At 43.6% G+C, this 18,948-nt stretch overlaps 1 protein-coding gene across 1 annotated transcript in view; it reads left to right on the top strand.

The window, feature by feature from the left end:
* The window catches only part of LOC121697485 (mucin-2-like), a 77,615-nt gene extending 62,393 nt beyond the window's left edge, over positions 1–15,222 (top strand). Inside the window, exons 29-43 of the mRNA XM_042079021.1 lie at positions 8–2,500; positions 2,821–3,027; positions 3,290–3,531; positions 4,887–5,073; positions 5,413–5,629; positions 7,286–7,461; positions 8,543–8,612; positions 8,785–8,894; positions 10,253–10,284; positions 10,559–10,709; positions 11,509–11,546; positions 11,716–11,823; positions 12,621–12,660; positions 13,526–13,634; positions 13,859–15,222. Of these exons, the coding sequence (XP_041934955.1) occupies positions 8–2,500; positions 2,821–3,027; positions 3,290–3,531; positions 4,887–5,073; positions 5,413–5,629; positions 7,286–7,461; positions 8,543–8,612; positions 8,785–8,894; positions 10,253–10,284; positions 10,559–10,709; positions 11,509–11,546; positions 11,716–11,823; positions 12,621–12,660; positions 13,526–13,634; positions 13,859–14,048 (4,370 nt within the window). The 3' untranslated portion in view covers positions 14,049–15,222. The remainder of the gene's footprint in view (positions 1–7; positions 2,501–2,820; positions 3,028–3,289; positions 3,532–4,886; positions 5,074–5,412; positions 5,630–7,285; positions 7,462–8,542; positions 8,613–8,784; positions 8,895–10,252; positions 10,285–10,558; positions 10,710–11,508; positions 11,547–11,715; positions 11,824–12,620; positions 12,661–13,525; positions 13,635–13,858) is intronic.
* Positions 15,223–18,948: the final 3,726 nt, after the last annotated feature.

An 18,948-nucleotide genomic window follows, 5' to 3' on the forward strand; every position in this document is an offset into this window, starting at 1 on the left:
ATTTCAGAGCCATATCCTACAACAACACCACCAACAACACCCACAACAACCACAACCACAGAACCACCAACTACAACGGAAACAACAATCTCAACCACAGAACCACCAACCACAACATCAATAACAACCTCAACCACAGAACCACCAACACCAACCACAACATCAATAACAACCTTAACCACAGAACCACCAACTACAACATCAATAACAACCACAACCACAGAACCACCAACACCAACTACAATAGCAACGACAAGCTCAACCACAGAATCACCAACAACAGCACCAACAACCACCACTGTGGAAACCACAACACCTACAACTACAACAGCAACAACGTCAACAACTGCAATAGTGACCACAGACTGGTCAACCATGGAACCAACAACAACCACCACCACAACAGAAACTTCAAAAACTACAACTACACCATCAACAACTCCTACAACAACTACAACCGTGGAGCCAACAACAGCATCATCAGCCACAACAACTACAATGACATCCACAACCACTATGAAACCTCCGACTTCAACTTCGTCCACAAGCACAACTATGGAAACAACTGCAACCACAACTACAACTGTGGAACCATCAACAGCTACTTCATCATCAACAGTAGAACCTACAACGGAACACACTAAATCAACCACGTCTATAACTTCTACAACTGAATCAACAACTACAACAAAAACAACAACCACAACCACAGAACCACCAACACCAACTACAATATCAGTATCAACCTTAACCACAGAACCACCAATTACAACAGAAACAACAATCTCAACCACAGAGCCACCAACACCAACCACAACATCAATAACAACTTTAACCACAGAACCACCAATTACTACATCAATAACAACCACAACCACAGAACCACCAACACCAACTACAATAGCAACGACAAGCTCAACCACAGAATCACCAACAACAGCACCAACAACCACCACTGTGAAAACCACAACACCTACAACTACAACAACAACAACGTCAACAACTGCAATAGTGACCACAGACTGGTCAACCATGGAACCAACAACAACCACCACCACAACAGAAACTTCAAAAACTACAACTACACCATCAACAACTCCTACAACAACTACAACCGTGGAGCCAACAACAGCATCATCAGCCACAACAACTACAATGACATCCACAACCACTATGAAACCTCCGACTTCAACTTCGTCCACAAGCACAACTATGGAAACAACTGCAACCACAACTACAACTGTGGAACCATCAACAGCTACTTCATCATCAACAGTAGAACCTACAACGGAACACACTAAATCAACCACGTCTATAACTTCTACAACTGAATCAACAACTACAACAAAAACAACAACCACAGAACCACCAACACCAACTACAATATCAGTATCAACCTTAACCACAGAACCACCAATTACAACAGAAACAACAATCTCAACCACAGAGCCACCAACACCAACCACAACATCAATAACAACTTTAACCACAGAACCACCAATTACTACATCAATAACAACCACAACCACAGAACCACCAACACCAACTACAATAGCAACGACAAGCTCAACCACAGAATCACCAACAACAGCACCAACAACCACCACTGTGAAAACCACAACACCTACAACTACAACAACAACAACGTCAACAACTGCAATAGTGACCACAGACTGGTCAACCATGGAACCAACAACAACCACCACCACAACAGAAACTTCATTTACAACTGCACCATCAACAACTCCTACAACAACTACAACCATGGAGCCAACAACAGCATCATCAGCCACAACAATGGCAACCACAACCACTATGAAGCCTCCGACTTCAACTTCGTCCACTAGCACAACTATGGAAACAACTGCAACCACAACTACAACTGTGGAACCATCAACAGCTACTTCAACATCAACAGTAGAACCTACAATGGAACACACTACTTCAACGTCTATAACTCCTACAGCCACATCCATGCCTACAACTGCAAAGACTTCAACAACCACTTCCATGGAAACAACATCTTCAACTGTGACCACCACAACTACTATGAAACCTTCAACTTCCGCAAGCACGCCAGAAGAAACAACATTTGAAACAAGGGAGCCTTCAACACCTAAAACCACTTTGACCACAAGGGTAGCGTCAACAATAACTACCACAGTATCAACCACAGTGGAGCCCACAACAGTGGTAACTTGGGAACCAACGTCAGAGATATTCACATCCTCAACCATGCAGTCCACAACTACAGTATTATCAACCTCAACAGCCACAACAGCGCCTACCACCATAAGGCCTACAACTACGACGGCTCAAACAACTTCAACCACAGAACCCACTAGAACTACAACTACGATACGATCAACACCAGCGCCTACCACTGTGAAGCCTACAACTACGACGGCTCAAACGACTTCAACCACAGAACCCACTACAACTACAACTACGACTACAACTACGACAGCTACGGTTCAACCAACGGTTCAAACAACTACACGTACTGTCACTCATTTATTGATTCATTACTTGATTATTAGTTTATTTGTAAAACAAGTTGCTTTCTTCAATAAAAGTATTGAAATGCTCTACTCTTTAAACAGCTAGATGTTAAACTATTCAAACATGTTACAGGTTAAACTGTTAGATCAGATAAGACCAGTCAGGTGATGCATCTGGTGATGCAGAGATTTTACCTCTCCAAACCTCCTGCACAAGTAAACAGGTTATTTCTTTTGTGTGTTTTTGTCTCAGCAGCTGTGTGTGAGTGTAGGATGTGCTGAAGTAAACAGGTTCTATATATTGCATTGTCCTCTGCAGCTGTGTGTGAGTGCAGGGGCGTGCGGAGGAACGAGAGCTGGCCGTGCGGGGCGAGGTGGACGGAGGACTGTTCTCATAGAGAGTGCCGTGGTGGGGAAATCGTCATGACCCCCGTGACCTGTCCAGAGAGTCCAGTGCCAGCATGCCCTCGTGGGGACGTGGTCACGGTTGAGGGGGAGTGCTCCTGTAGGACTTACACGTGTAACTGTGAGTATTATTTAACTAGCTTCAGGTGTGTGCGTGTGTGTGTGTTTGTGTGTGTGTGTGTGTGTGTGTATCTAAATCACCTCCATCTGTACCCAGGTCGATGTGAGGTGTGTTTGTATGTGTGCGTGTGTGTGTGTGTGTGCGTGTGTATCTGAATCACCTTCATCTTTACCCAGGTCGATGTGAGGTGTGTGTTTGTGTGTGTGTGTCTGTGTGTGTGTGTGTGTGTGTGTGTATCTGAATCACCTCCATCTGTACGCAGGTCGGTGTGAGGTGTACGGCGACCCCCACTACATCAGCTTCCAGGGCACCACCTACGACTTCCTGGAAAATTGCACCTACACGCTGGTCCGGGAGCGGTTGCCACGGTACCAGCTCAGCATCGTGGTGGACAACTACTTCTGCATCCCATGGTTGGCAGGGTCCTGCACGAAGGGCATCATGATGACGTTCCGAAACCACACCATCACCCTCAGCATCCAGCAGGATCAAAACAGAGTGGCCGTACGTGCACAACACAACACAGCACAGCACAGCACAGCACAGCACAGCACAACACAGCACAGCACAGCACAGCACAGCACAGCACAACACAACAGAAGACAACACAACACAGCACAGCAAAGCAAAGCAAAACACAGCACAGCACAGCACAGCACAGCAAAGCAAAACACAGCACAGCACAACACAACACAACACAACACAGCACAGCACAGCAAAACACAGCACAACACAACACAACACAGCACAAAAGCACATCACATCACATCAATTGACGTGTTTATTTTATAGGCCCAGTGGTCATTTAATCAGCAGACAAAAGTACTCTAATCAACCCAGAGATAGCCGTACGGGCTAATTTCCATCTACTGCCCCTAGCCAGTTGTGAAAAAGGCAGCCTAGAATAAAAGGAGATTACCGATCACCTATTTAAAGGGACCCTATGCAGTTTTGGCAATTTCTTCGCTGTTTTCTCGCTTTTTGCTCGCAGTTTTCTCTGCAGAGCTCCCCTACAGCTTCAGATTAAATATTTTAAGACACTCCTCACAGCTCATAGACGCTAGGGGGAAGTGAGACAGCCACCATTCAACCCAGAAAATGTCATACAGTATAACCATTCCAATGACTGCGAAGCTATTCAGTTAAGGTAAATTAAGCTAAAAAAAGCTGCATAGTTCCCCTTTAAAGTAAAAAGTCAAATTATTGTGACTGGTTTTTACCAGATGTTTTTACCCAAAGCGACACTGACTCACAATAGCGGGTTCAGGAATCACGTCTGGGTTGACTCGCGACACCAACTTTGCCAACTTAAAGAAAGCTTAACTCATGTTGTGCTGTTCGCCAGCAGCAGCATCCATCTTCTTTGTTTTCAAGTAGCAGGGAATTCAGGCGGAACCGTCGCTATGCCATCATTATGTTAAGCCCGCCTACCGACTCTATACACGATGTGATTGGCCTTATCGAAATACATTTTTCCAGCTCGCAAGCCAACGGAGAGTTGGTAGACTACCCTGGCTGCAAATTACATTTGCTGCCGCTAGGGTACATCTAGATTTCTAGGCTATGCTAGCCCAGCTCCTTAGCCACTATGCTACAGTAATACATCATATAAACAGCAACATCTGAAATATTCATGAGCCTGTATTATAGCATAGCTGTACATGTACTGAATACTGATCAAGCAATAGCAGTGACATTCTGTAGTCTGAAACTAAAACAGATTACAAACACAGTAGACTGTGTGCCGCTGTACTTACACATCATAGAGTGTGACTGACACATAGTGTGACTGACACACTCTTACTGAAGCCCTCCATGGCCCCACCCCCCAGTGTGACTGACATGCCCCTACCCCCCAGGCCACCCTGAACCAGGTCGCTGTGCGCCCCCCCTACGAGGAGGATGGCATCCGCTTCGAGACCACGGGACTCGTGGTGTCTGTCTACATCGAGGAGATCCGCTCCCACGTCTCACTGACCCCCTCAAACACGCTGGTCGTCAGCCTGGCCATGGAGCACTTCCTGAACAACACAGAGGGACAATGTGGTGAGTCACCATGGAGACGAGTCACATGATGCCTACTGGGGAGGGTGGGGGGCATAGATACTGCTGGTTGTGGGTGGGAATTACTGTAACTTTGGGGCAATACATGACTGTCCACAGCCCACAGAGAAAAGAAGTGGCATGAGAATTTTATATTTTTTCTTCAATGTATAGTTTTTGGGTCTGAGTTGTGTAAACTAAAAAAATCTGTGTGTATTTGTGTGTGTGTGTGTGTGTGTGTGTGTGTGTGCGTGTGTGTGTGTGTGTGTGTGTGTGTGTGTGTCTCTGTGTGTGTGTGTGTGTGTGTGTGTGTGTGTGTGTGTGTGTGTGTGTTAAATTCAGGTGAGTGTGGAGGCAGCTCTTGTGTGCGCCCTGGTGGTGTGAGAGAGAAGGACACGTGCTGTCCAAAGACTGCAGCGGACTGGATCCATCCTGACCCCCGTAAACCCTACTGCACCTCCACACTACGAAACATGCCCTGTGACTTACCCCCTGCACCAACACCAACACCAACTACTGACTGTCCCCCTGCTCCCATCTGTGACATCCTCAAACACTCGTAAGATCCAGAGCCCAGACTACTCTACATGGGTGTCTCTGTGCATTATTTCTACAGAAATGTATAGATTTTTTTCTGCTAAAATTGGTGCCGTGTGTATTGTAGTTTAGTGTGAGTGTGTGTGTCTGTGTGCATGCATATGTGTTAGGGTAACCAGACGTCTCCGGTTTCAGTGACCTGTCCACGGCTGGAGCAGTCCCCGGAAATGTCCCCGGTTTTTACTGTGACTGACAGACTCGAAATTGGAATTAAAAAAAAAAAGAAAGAAAGAAAACACTGACCAAACGTATAGTTCAAGATGTGTTTAGACATGTCCCACCCACCCTAATTATTTTGTTGCCCATGCATAATACATTGGGGAAATTTGAGTGTATGACTGATGAATTTTGCCCTGTGTACTATGAAGGGAAAACCGATTCAACCTTCAAAATCATGTGTGTATGAATGTGTGTGTGTCTGTGTAACTATATGTGTGTGTGTGTGTGTGTGTGTGTGTGTGCGTGTGTGAGTGTGTGCGTGTGTGTGTGTGCGCGCGCATGTGCGCGTGTGCGTGTGTGTTAGGGTTGGGCGATGTCCCCTAAATTGGCATTTGACGATGTGTACAGTAAAACATCGTGATGGACGATGATATCGTGGGGGGGGGGAGGTAGTAAACACTAATACATTTATAATTTTCTACATAAAAAATATATTATATAGGCTGAGGAAAGTGACCAGCTAAGAAAGATACTGACCAGGCTACCGAAGTTGTGTGGAAGATCTGCTCCAAGAAAATCGTCGTGAAAGACGGATAGACAATCAATCTGAACACTTGCGTGTGCACCAACCAGCGGAATATTACACATTGCCAGCCTTCGCTGGGCCTAGCAAAAAAGCTACTTAAGACTACTATCGTGGCCACTCATTTCAAATCTACAGTAGTACGCTATGCAGCACCCCCCGCCCTGTCTATGCTGACTATGAGGGCGGCGGGAAGTGAAAGTAAAGGGCTGCGATCGCGCAGTGCAGGTTGGAGAAGCGGAGAACCGGAGGGAGAAGTAAAAAAACTTTTACAAATAACGAATCCCGATTACCACTCCGCTGCTGTCTGGGACTTTTGCTAAATGCGTGAAATACAAGCCTTACAGTGAAAGACGGATAGGCTACCTGATTCTATAATTAACGAAAGAAATGGTTTATTTTAACACAGAGGAAAAGGACGCATTTGGCGCTCGCTGTAGCCTCACAAAAATATTTGAGCGGTAGAATGTCCTAGTCGTAGCCTAACAATAATAATTAAATAGGACTATTTTCTGCTAAAACATTAGGCTACATATTTTACGTCCAATGTAGGCTATAGGCCTGCAAGACATGTAGGCTACAAAAAGACAATTACACATTCACGTCAAAGTCAGGAATTATTTGAATAAGACGGTAGACTAATAAGTCTTTTATTTTACAAGACGGTAGACTAATACGTGATGGCAGCCTTTTTAGTAGGCTCAATTTCATTTCCAGGGAAAGGTTTTTTTTATGTTTTAGCCTGTTACAGCAGGAATTAGTCACTGGCGTGTGGGGGCGTGGCATCACAATGTTTGATATCGTCCATCGGCACAACCCTAGTGTGTGTGTATAAAAGTGTGTGTAACTCTCACAGCATGGTGTCTGTGTCTCCAGTGTGTTTGCAGCGTGTGGAGAGGTTGTGGATCTGGCAGAGCTGGAGCGTAGCTGCCAGTTTGACGTGTCCTGTACGTATCAGAACATGTCCTGCTCAGTGCTGGCGCAGGCTGCTGAGGAGTGCAAGAAGGAGGGCTTCTGTGTGGAGTGGCTCCACCTCACCAACGGCATCTGTGGTAAGCGCTCACACACACACATATGTGCACACACCTGCACATGGACACAAAGACTCTTACACACACGCACGCACGCACCACACACACACACACACATACACACACACACACAAACACACAAACACACACACATGCATGCATATAGTCACACATACAGATGCACATACAAATACACACACACACACACACACATGCAAGCACATAGTCACACATACAGCTGCACAAACAAACACACACATCAGTGCACATACAACAAACACAAATCTGTAGCATAAATGTTATTCTATTGCTGTAAGTCACTTTGGATAAATGTGTCTGCCAAATGAATAAATGTCATGTAAATGTGACTAAGCAATAATAAATAAATCCACTAGAGGGAGCTATAACACTTACAAAGGCTCAGTACTAAGTGACTTACTGTAGTTTACATCAGCCATTGGCCTCATGGCAACAAAGTTTAGGCCAGGGAGTAATGGTGCAACTTATCATTTAAAATGATAGTTATAAATTATAAATAAATTATAATCATACATTCTAAATATTGTGTAACTTGTGAGTGTGCTTTAGGCAAACATGTTTGCCAAATACCACAAACATACACACAATTTCAAATTTAGTAGTGAGTCTGAGGCACTCAAGAGGATATTTGTAAGTAAAACGCCTTTATTGAGTTTGGCTATCAAATAAAATCATGGCAACATGTTTCAGCCAAAATGGCCTTCGTCAGGGCAAGCTGGGCAAGTAGGGCTAATGCACACAATTATTAGATTGACTGGTCTTAATTTCAAAATACCATGAACATAATTACTTAGATTGACTGGTCTTATTTTCCAAATACCATGAACATAATTACTTAGATTGACTGTTCTTAATTTCCAAATACCATGAACATAATTACTGATGAATTGGTTTTAATTCAGATCCCTGAGCTGTGTACCCTGCTTCTGGTCTTAATTCATATCCCTGAGCTGTGTACCCTGGTCTTAATTCAAATCCCTTAGCTGTGTACCCTGCTCCTGGTCTTACTGTAATTCATATCCCTGAGCTGTGTGTGTGTGTGTGTACCCTGCTCCTGTTTCAGACGTGTCCTGTCCAGATGGGTTGGTGTACCAGGAGTGCCGTATCCACCTGGATGACCACTGCAGTGGAAGGTAAGGGAATGATGTAAGGAATGAGATACATGAGAGAGAGACTGTAGAACTGTACACTGAAAAATAGTATGCTTCCAAAACACCAGGCCTAGGAGCATCAGGGTAATGTGTGTGTGTGTGTGTCTCTGTGTGTGTGTGTGTGTGTGTGTGTGTGTGTGTGTCTGTCCCCCAGTCTGCGTGTGTCTGGTCGTGTCCTGGAAGAGATGAGGTCCGGCTGCTTCTGCCCAGAGTCCCAGTTACGATCCGGGGAGCACAATGATGTGTGTGTGGACACCTGCACTGGTAAGTTTTGCGTATCATCATTATTCTATTTATGTACTTTACTTTTTAAACTACGGGCTCTATCATGATAGTCTAAAGAGCAGCGCAAAGCGTATAATCATCACGACTCAAAGTTTATTCCTATCGTACACTCCAGTTTTTCACCATGCCCGTCTCTTTTATTGAGCAATGCGCCAAGGGGTGTGGCAATTACAGTAACGACCTAAGGAGGGGTCTAGCACATTATCTGAAAATTGCTCTCGTACACTGCCTAAAACGCATTACGCCACTGACCAAGAGAAACCTGGTTAGAAGTCCATGGCGAGTTGTTTACATGTTATTTTAAGAGCGCATTATCAACAGTGATATGGGCAGGTGCACAACGCACCTCTCTTATCCACAAATGCACACCGGCGCACATCCAAGCAAAACATTACAAATTACACAATTACAATGGGAAACATAATTAGAATAAAGATATTACTAAATACATCTCACAATGAGTAGTTATTTACCTTCATTTGCAAATTGGTAATGACGGATGAAAGTGATTAGGTGAGAGGCGAAAGGCACATATGGAGCACAACTGAAGACGTACTTTCACGAGATGTAAGCAACAACTCCTCTGCAGGATAAATGTCCTTAGGTTTTTTATTCAGTCATTCGAACATTATTGGGGTAAGTGTTGCTTTTTCCAGGCTATGCCCTCGATGGTAATCCATTGTCAGTCAATAGTAAAAGTAATTAACTGTGTATAACTATTTTGTCGTTGACTACGAGACCACGGTGAAGTTAATTTCACTTTGCCAATGAGTTCAAATAATAGACGAGTGCAGATGCGTGTAGGCTATACTCTGCTAAACAGGTTTTAGTAAAGCATGGTTTAGTGGAATACCTGTTCCATACAATCTCGCGTGCAAACAGATTCCTTCAAATGCGTCGCTGACTATCAAAATACTGATGTGCTGTTTGAAGTTGCGCTGGTTGCTGTTAAAGGGAATGACAGATGTAATTCTCATTGGTTTAAATGATGTTACGCCCAAAACACTCCAATGACTGATTAAGAAACATAGGAATGCCTTGTTGTGGCATCTGCCCGACGTTTGATAACAAAACCACTCCCAATGTGGACTGGACAAACCAATTTTAAATTTAAATGTAAATTTAATTAAGCTACGGTATTCGTTAGTGACCATGCGTATCAGATCGCTAAAATAGGGGCCTATTGCTCTTTTTACCATTATTTGCTATTCTTTGCTTTTGTTTATGTAAAGCACTTTTGAATTACCCCTGTCTATGAAACGTGCTATATAAATAACCTTGCCTTGCCTTGCCTATTGTAAACTGCGGTCTTCTCTCTCTTCTCTGTCTTTGCGCAGGCTGTCAAGGTCCGTATGGGGAGCCAATGCAGGTAAGTCTCAGGGGTGCAGACTGTGGCTGCTGTTTACTGGATGATGATGTGTCTCACATCACATGTGATTCATTTGTTTCCCTCTATAATTAACACACAACATAGTTAATTATCGCATTTGTTCAGTCAACTCCTCCTTCATAAGCAGATGTAATGACATACTGTAAGCAGGCATAATGTACGTCATGGCAGATTTTGATGCATCATTGTCAATCTCTCTCTCTCTCTCTCTCTCTCTCTCTCTCTCTCTTCCTCTCTCTCTCTCTTCCTCCAGCCTGGTGACACCTGGGAGTCCGGCTGTAAGATCTGTACCTGTGATAACCGGACCAGAACCACCGAGTGCCAGGACCGGCTCACTCTCCCTGCCCCCCTCTGCAGTCCAGACTCCATGCTGGTGACAGGCTGCTGTGGAGTCCAGACCTGTGGTACAGAAAACACTGAAACTCACCTCTGCTCTAGAACCTCACACTGAAACTCACCTCTGCTCTAGAACTTCACACTACAACTCACCTCTGCTCTAGAACTTCACACTACAACTCACCTCTGCTCTAGAACCTCACACTGAAACTCACCTCTGCTCTAGAACCTGACACTACAACTCACCTCTGCTCTAGAACATGACACTACAACTCACCTCTGCTCTAGGACCTCACACTGAAACTCACCTCTGCTCTAGAACCTGACACTACAACTCACCTCTGCTCTAGAACCTCACACTGAAACTCACCTCTGCTCTAGAACCTGACACTACAACTCACCTCTGCTCTAGAACCGCACACTGAAATTCACCTCTGCTCTATAAACTTCAGCATTCAAGAATTTACTCTGAATTGACCACAAGTTGAATTGTTTGAAGGAAATATTAGCTTTTGTTGCATGTTTTAAATGTTTTGTCACTCTTAGAACCTTGCAAACAACATGTGGCGTTCTGGCTAGAGTGCTTATTTTAGGTTGTGTGTTAATTGTGTTGAACGTCTGATGTCAGAGTGGACAGAAGCAGCATAGCAGGAGCAAACTGTACATTTTTACAGTTTACAGTTTTGCAAAAAGTATGCTAGAAAAATTATAACCTGAGTGTAGAACAGTGTATGTGCTTTGAGTTTGGCTGCCTCAGTTAAGAGGTGGGCTACAAGTGCTGACAGTTTCAGTGCTTGTGCTACTGTTAGCATTTAGCATTTAGAATGTGTCTGGGCTGAGTTGTTCTGTGTTTCTCTCTCCTCACAGTGGAGAGGACATGTCCGTACAAAGGACACACTTATGAGGTAAGTGTGTGCTGTGTGTGTGTTGTGTGTGTGTTTGTGTATGTGTGTGTGTGTGTGTGTGTGTGTGTGTGTGTGTTCAAAAAGAGTCCACAGCATGACAGTCTTATGTACAGTATGTGTGTCCATGTACTGTATGCCAGATATTAATAATGTGTGTGTGTGTGTGCAGGTTGGAGATCGCTGGTCAGACCCCTCAGAGAAGTGTGTGTCATTTAGCTGCACCAGCAGCGGCACCGTTATGGAGAAGAAAGTGTGTCCTCAGGAGAACTGCCCAGAGGTAACACACACACACACACGCACACAATGCGTTGTTACACACACATACACACAGGGTGTGATTTGTGAAAAAAATCGAGGGGGGGATTTTGAATAAGTTTGTGACTCTTTTCGTTTTTGCAGTACAGATTAGTTCTGAAAATTATTTGTCCACTAGGCCTACTGGCTGATTTATCAAATGAGTGGTTTCTCGTTCGTCCTCCGCAAACTACAGGTAGTTTGGTAGAGAGCCATTTGAATAAGCGATGCGAAGCAATTTCTAATATGTAACACTTGACATTCAGCAAATATCTCCTCACCTAATGTAAGTTGCTTCGGACAATATGTTCTACTCTACGTGGAGTTGTCCTCCATCTCAGTTACATCAGTTATCTGATTTTGAAGGTTCTAAAATATGACGATATGCTGCACTGAATCCTTCTCGCTTTCTTTCATTTGTCAAGCTAACTTTTCCATTGAAACTAGCCATTTATGATTGGTTACACAGTCGCCATTCTGAAATGTCCTGCATGATCAAGGCCAAATTAACCAGTCATCACGCAACCACTGTGTCAGCAGCACGAGCGGCAAATCGCGACAAATTGCACTCTGCATACACACACACACACAAACACATTCACACTCACACTCACACACTTGAACACACTCACTCACACACACAAACACACACACACTGTATAAATGTAAATAATATATAATATGCAACCTCCTTCACATCATCCCTCTTTATGATGCATGTGCTGCATAGGTTTGTGTCTATAGAGGTTTTTGTTTTCATGTGTGTGTGTGTGTCTGCAGGAGCTTCGTATCTGGGATGAGCACCACTGCTGTTATTTGTGTAAGTAGAGGCCAACACACAAACCCCGATAGGAGCCTTAATAGGGGTATTTTGCCCACACAGACACACACCACCTTTTTTGGCATCTGCGTGCTGTCCCAGCTCCTTATCCACTATGCTACCGTCTGCATACTAGCCCAGCACCTTATCCACTATGCTCTGCATGCTAGCCCAGCTCCTTATCCACTATGCTACCTTCTGCATGCTAGCCCAGCTCCTTATCCACTACGCTACCTTCTGCATGCTAGCCCAGCTCCTTATCCACTATGCTACCTTCTGCATGCTAGCCCAGCTCCTTATCCACTACGCTACCTTCTGGATGCTAGCCCAGCTCCTTATCCACTACGCTACCTTCTGCATGCTAGCCCAGCTCCTTATCCACTATCTACTATGCTACCTTCTGCATGCTAGCCCAGCTCCTTATCCACTATTCTACCCTCTGCAAGCTAGCCCAGCTCCTTATCCACTATGCTACTTTCTGCATGCTAGCCCAGCTCCATATCCACTATTCTACCCTCTGCATGCTAGCCCAGCTCCTTATCCACTATGCTACCACCGCTGCTTGCGTTATAACTCTCAGACGAACCTTTCTTTGGCATTAAGTAAACAGCTGCATTTAAAACCTTTGTTTACAAGAAATGTGTGTGCTGCATTTCTAAAACAATTGGGTAAGAGTTTAATGCCCCAATTTAAGTTTAGTTTCACTACTGGTTACGCCCCTGGAAGTCATAAAATGGGAGATTCAGAGGCAGACGTCAATGGGATCTTTTCCAGGCAGACAGCTGCTGATTGTGCTATGACTCCTCCTATTGGTTACATTTGGAATGGCACCTCAGGAGACTCCACTCCATCTCTTGTCCCCCAGGTAACCACACCTGTGGCCTGAGACTCGCCTGGGTGAACCTGACGGTCGACTTCTGCTTCGCCTCCGTGCAGCTGCCCACCTGTGAGGGACAGTGTGACTCCCGCTCTAGGTGAGTACGACACACAGCGAGGTGGGAGTGTGTGTGTGTGTATGTGTGTTTTTGTGAGTGTCTGTGTGTGTGTGTGTGTAAGATTATGTGAGTGTATGTGTGTGTGTGTATTTGTGTGTGTGTGTGTGTATGTGTGCGTCTGTGTGGGAGAGTTTAGATGGTGTGTGTCTCACCTGTGGTCACCTGAGGCCAGGTAAGCTGACCGACCATCTCTCCATCCCCAGGTGGATTGTGGAGGGCGGAGTCCTGCAGGTGGAGGGGGTGTGTCCTCTGTGTCAGGAGGTCTTTTGGGATGAGCGTGTCGTCTACCTGACATGTAACGGACACACACCCACACCATTCCGCTACAGACACATCACTTCCTGCCACTGTGCTTCACACCTGAGCACACCTGAGCTACAGGCTTCAAACTAGAGGTGGAAAACGCTGGCTTCAGAAATTAAACGACTTACCATGTGTTGGTTCTACCTGTGCACCTAACACAGGCAATTTCATTAATTAGCTGACCTACCTGGCTGAGGAGTAGTGCTAATTAGAATCAGTTCGTTTCTAGTGAATAGTAGAAACAAAATATGGGATATATGGGAGTTTTATATATAATATATAGGAGTTTTACTCTCTGAAGCAGGAGTGTCCCACCTCTGGAGCGATCAGGAAAATCAGCTGCTAATGCGCCATAGCAGCCAGGCAGCATAATTAGCAGCTAAATTCGCCACTAATGCACCATGCACTCAACCAGCAATTCAATCAATGTTTTTGATCATATTTTAGTTAGTGGTCTTATTTTTTACCAATTTTACCTTGATTTTTACCAATCGATTAAATAATCAATTAAATTATTGTTGGTGTTTCAGTTGGACTGCATATCAGTTTGTTCACTATTTTGTTTGAATGTTAATTTCTTGCGCTTCATCTTGCACTTTATGGAGGTTCAATTATCTTTGCTCTTTCATTTTTTCTTCAAATGACCAGTGTGTGTGTGTACAATGCCTTGTCTAAATGTATACGATTCATAAAGAAACAACAGCTAAATCATGTTTTCTCTCTATGTGTAAATGAGCCGCCATGCTGTTTGATTTTATTTACAGTAAACACACTCTGTTAATGGCCCTTTCTCATCATTTCTGGCTCTGGATGTTTTTGGTTGGGGGTTTGAGGCCCTCTCTCTCTCTCTTTCTCTCTCTCCTGTTTTCTCTTTCTTTCTTTCTTTCTTTCTCTCTCCCATTTTCTTTCTCTCCAACTCTCGCTCTTTCTTTCTCTCTCCTGTTTTCTCTCTCTGTCTCTTTCTCTCTTCTGTTTTCTCTCTCTCCCTCTCTCTCTCATCAGCCCTCTCTGAGTTTCTCTTTACTGTATGTTGTTGCCATAAAACAGGCAGCAGAAATCCATACCTTTATATTCTGGATGGTGTGTGTGAGGCATCACATATTGTATTTGTTGTAGTACAGCTTGTATGTCTATGTGCATGTATGGAATCCTTACATGTACAATGCATGACTGTTCTTCATGGGATGTTTTCTATTTTCATACCCTGTCATATCAATATACACAAACATACCGGGTGATTCCTTTAATAAACTTTGAAATATTGTGTTGGCGTGTCTTATTGTTTTCCAGGCGTCAGTCTCTGTATTTAGATAGTAGTTAGACATCCATGGGGACTTTTCTATCATGGAACCATTGCCCCTTTGTTGACCCTCTGATTGGTCCTCTGATGGTCCTTGGTTTGGTCTTCTCCATGGCTACTTGTCCATAGTAGAACCAAAGATCCTTGATTACTAGCTCCGCTTGAACCCTCTCTGGTAGAACCATTGCAGTTGGCTGATGGGTGTGGTGAAACTAGGAGTCGTCAAAGGTGAACAGGCAGAAACTGATGCTTCTATAGGGGTGTGTGTGTGCGTTTGGGGGGGGGGGGGGGGCGTAGGGAATCAGTTCTATTAAAGGTACACTATGCACTATGCACGAAGCCAATTTGATAGTAAACAAACGTATAATAGGGGTATTGTTCAATTAGTATAGCCACACAGCACAGCCGTAGCGAGTCGCTAACTAGAGAACCAGCCATGCAACTTCAAGAATAGAGGCCCGAAGACATCTCACGAGAATCATGAAACATTACCTTGTCGGTAGATATAGCTCTTTGGACATACTTTTTGCCTGTTAATCCTTCACCTCCACAACAAAAGCATTTTCATTGAACAAGCCACAAGAAGTAGGCTGTTTACAATGGCAGAGTAAAATATAAAATATAAATATATTGCGACTCTAGGGGGAGCTCTACAGTCGCCAAAAATACCTGAAACTGCATAATATACCTTTAAAGAACACAATGGAATCTATGTTCCTTGGTGTCAATATTCAACGCCATTTTGTGCTAAGATGGTGCCCAGTCAGTCAAAAACACACTAAAAGGGTCCTACAGTACTTGATCAGCAATGTTACAATATCACACAATGTCAAAGACATTATTCTCTTTATTAGTCAGTATCATGACAATGGGTTTGGAGACTATTTTAAGGTACAACAACTGCCTTGTGTCGGGTTGCTTCAAAGGAAAGCTCTGTTTTTCAGGACTGGATATTTTCTAGAAAGCAAACATTACCTCACTGATACAAAATATATATTTTTATTGTGTCAGTGTGCTGGTCTGTCTGATTCATTTAAAATAGCTGAACTGTACAGGTCATCGGTTTAGTTTTCTTCAGCAGGAAAAGCATGTTGACTTCAGTGGAAACGGAGGACAAAAACATGACATTTTGGATAGTAGGGGCAAGGACAAGGTTTGAGCCATTCTCTCTCAGATACCTTTATCTGGCACACGTACACATGTGTGTGTGTGTCTGGACACCCACTGGCGTGCAGCTGCAGTAGTGTCCTAGAACTCACTAAATTATACCTACTCTCTTACACACACACACTTCTCTCTCTCTCTCTCTCACACACACACACACACACACAGAGACAGACAAACACAAAATCACCCTGGTGCCTAAAAATCTCTTGTCTCTTTTGTCTTCCTGAAAGGGAACACAAAAGAGACACCTGTTCTCTCTCTCACTCTTGCATTTGGTCATTCTTTCCCACTTTGGTTTGATAATGAGTCCGTCATTCTTTCACCTCAGCTTTGATAAACTCTCTTTCTCTCTCTCTCTCTCTCTCTCTCTCTCTCTCACACACACACACCTTCCAGAACAGTAGTCTTCTGGTGTTTGACGACATTCCTGGTACACCTTTCCATCAGGGCAAGATTCGCGTGAAACAGGAACAGGAATAGAAACCTTAGCAGCCCATAAACAAAGTTGTGTCTGAGGGTAAATGTAACAATGGTAGATTTTACCTTAAGTCTTATATCATCAACCACACTACAGTGGACTGATGTCCTCAAAGTGTAACAGCTCCCCCTAGTGTTGCACTTAGTAACATCTTTACCATATAGGGCATAGGTTCTCAAAGTGCGGCCCGGGGGCCAATGGTGGCCCGCGGAAACATTTCTGGCGGCCCGCGATAACATCTGATAACATCTGTAAAACTGTTAAAACTGTACAACTGTACTGTGTGCTTTGAAAAGAATGAATCTCCGTTTAGTGGTGTTTAGTGGCCGTCAGGTTTTCCTGTGGTGCTTTGGTAGCTGATATTGGCCCTGAATAAGGCCTATGCTGATAATAAGCAAGGCCCACTGAGACTGTTTGTTCTAAATAAGCTTGTACTTGAAATGGACTGCACACAGGACTGTTATATCCCACATTTGTCTGTTGAGGGTAGAGATTGTGTGTGCATTGCAATTTTTCTTAAGATTTTCACAAGTATTGCCAGGTTTAGCCTCAGTTATGAATTAAAATGTGTTTAATGCAATAAATATAAACTGTATAGAATTTTTTTTCTCCCCCCACCCCCACCCCTTTGGCGGCCCTCAGTTCAATGTTGGGTTCCTGAATTGGCCCTCATCAATCAAAACTTTGAGAACCCCTGATATAGGGGATATTACAGAAACCTGGAGAGTGTGATGGATGGACGCTTCTATTCATTTGACAATTTTTGGCCATTGCTTAGACACTAAAAAGAAATGCTTAGACCAAAGCCATCACCTGCACATCTTGTAGCATACCTTAAACACTGTGGAACCACAGCTTCAACAGATTTTCTACTTTGCACTTTGTTTGCAATTCTGCAACACACTTATTGTGAAGCACGTTTTCCACCCGGCGCAAAGTTTATTTTCTTATTTTGCACGTTTATTTTTTAAACAATGCGCCCAGGGGTGTGACAATTAACAACCTAGGGAGTGGCCTGGCGCATTTTCTAAAAATCGCTATTGTACACCACCTAAAACGCATTACGCCACTGACCAAGAGAAACCTGGTCAGAAGTCTATGGCTTATTTTAAAAGCGCATTGTCATATTGGCGGGTGCACAACGCACCATCCTTCTATCCTCCATGAACGCGCACCAGCAATTAGAAATTACACGATTAGGCTACAATGGGATATATAAAGATAACATAAATAAAGATATTATGAAATACATCTCACAATGCATTTGCAAATTGGTAATGACGGCTAAAAGTGATTAGGCAAGAGCACAGATGAAGACGCACCATCACGAGATATAAGCAACTCCTCTGCAGGATAAACGTTGTTTTATTCAGTCATTCGAAAAATATTAGGGTAAGTGTTGCTTTTTCCAGTTTCCACCCATTGTCAGTCAATAGTGAAAGTAACTTACTGCGTATAACTGTCTTGTCGTTGACTGACACCATGGTGAAGTTAGTTTCACTTTGCCAATGAGTTCAAATAATAGACGAGTGAGTGCAAACGCGTAAAGGCTATGCTATAAGTTTTAGTAAAGCAAAAAAAGCTTTAGTGGAATGACTATTCCATACGGTCTCGCAAGCAGACTCCTTCAAATGCGCCATTGACTGTTAAAATACCGATGCATTCTTTGACATCGCGCTTTGCGCGATAAAGGGAATGACAAATGTCATTCTCATTGATTTAAATGATGTTACGCCCCAAACACACCCATGACTGATTAAGAAACCTAGGAACACCTTGTTGCGCCATGCGCTCGACGTTTGATAACGGAACACTCCCAATGTGGACTGGACAACCTACTAAATTTGAATAAGCTTTTGACTAGTGAGTGACGATGAGCTTTAGACCGTCATGATAGAGCCCAATGAATATTTTGTTTTTATATATAGAGTATAAACAGCATAATGAGTAAACACAATTATAGTCCATTTAATTTACAGTAATAGAAAATATATTTTCTATATTAACTTCCTTGCAGGCCTATGTTTAATGGTAATATAACATTT

Source organism: Alosa sapidissima, chromosome 22, assembly GCF_018492685.1.
Source record: "Alosa sapidissima isolate fAloSap1 chromosome 22, fAloSap1.pri, whole genome shotgun sequence".
In the NCBI taxonomy this organism is placed as follows: Eukaryota; Metazoa; Chordata; class Actinopteri; order Clupeiformes; family Clupeidae; genus Alosa; species Alosa sapidissima.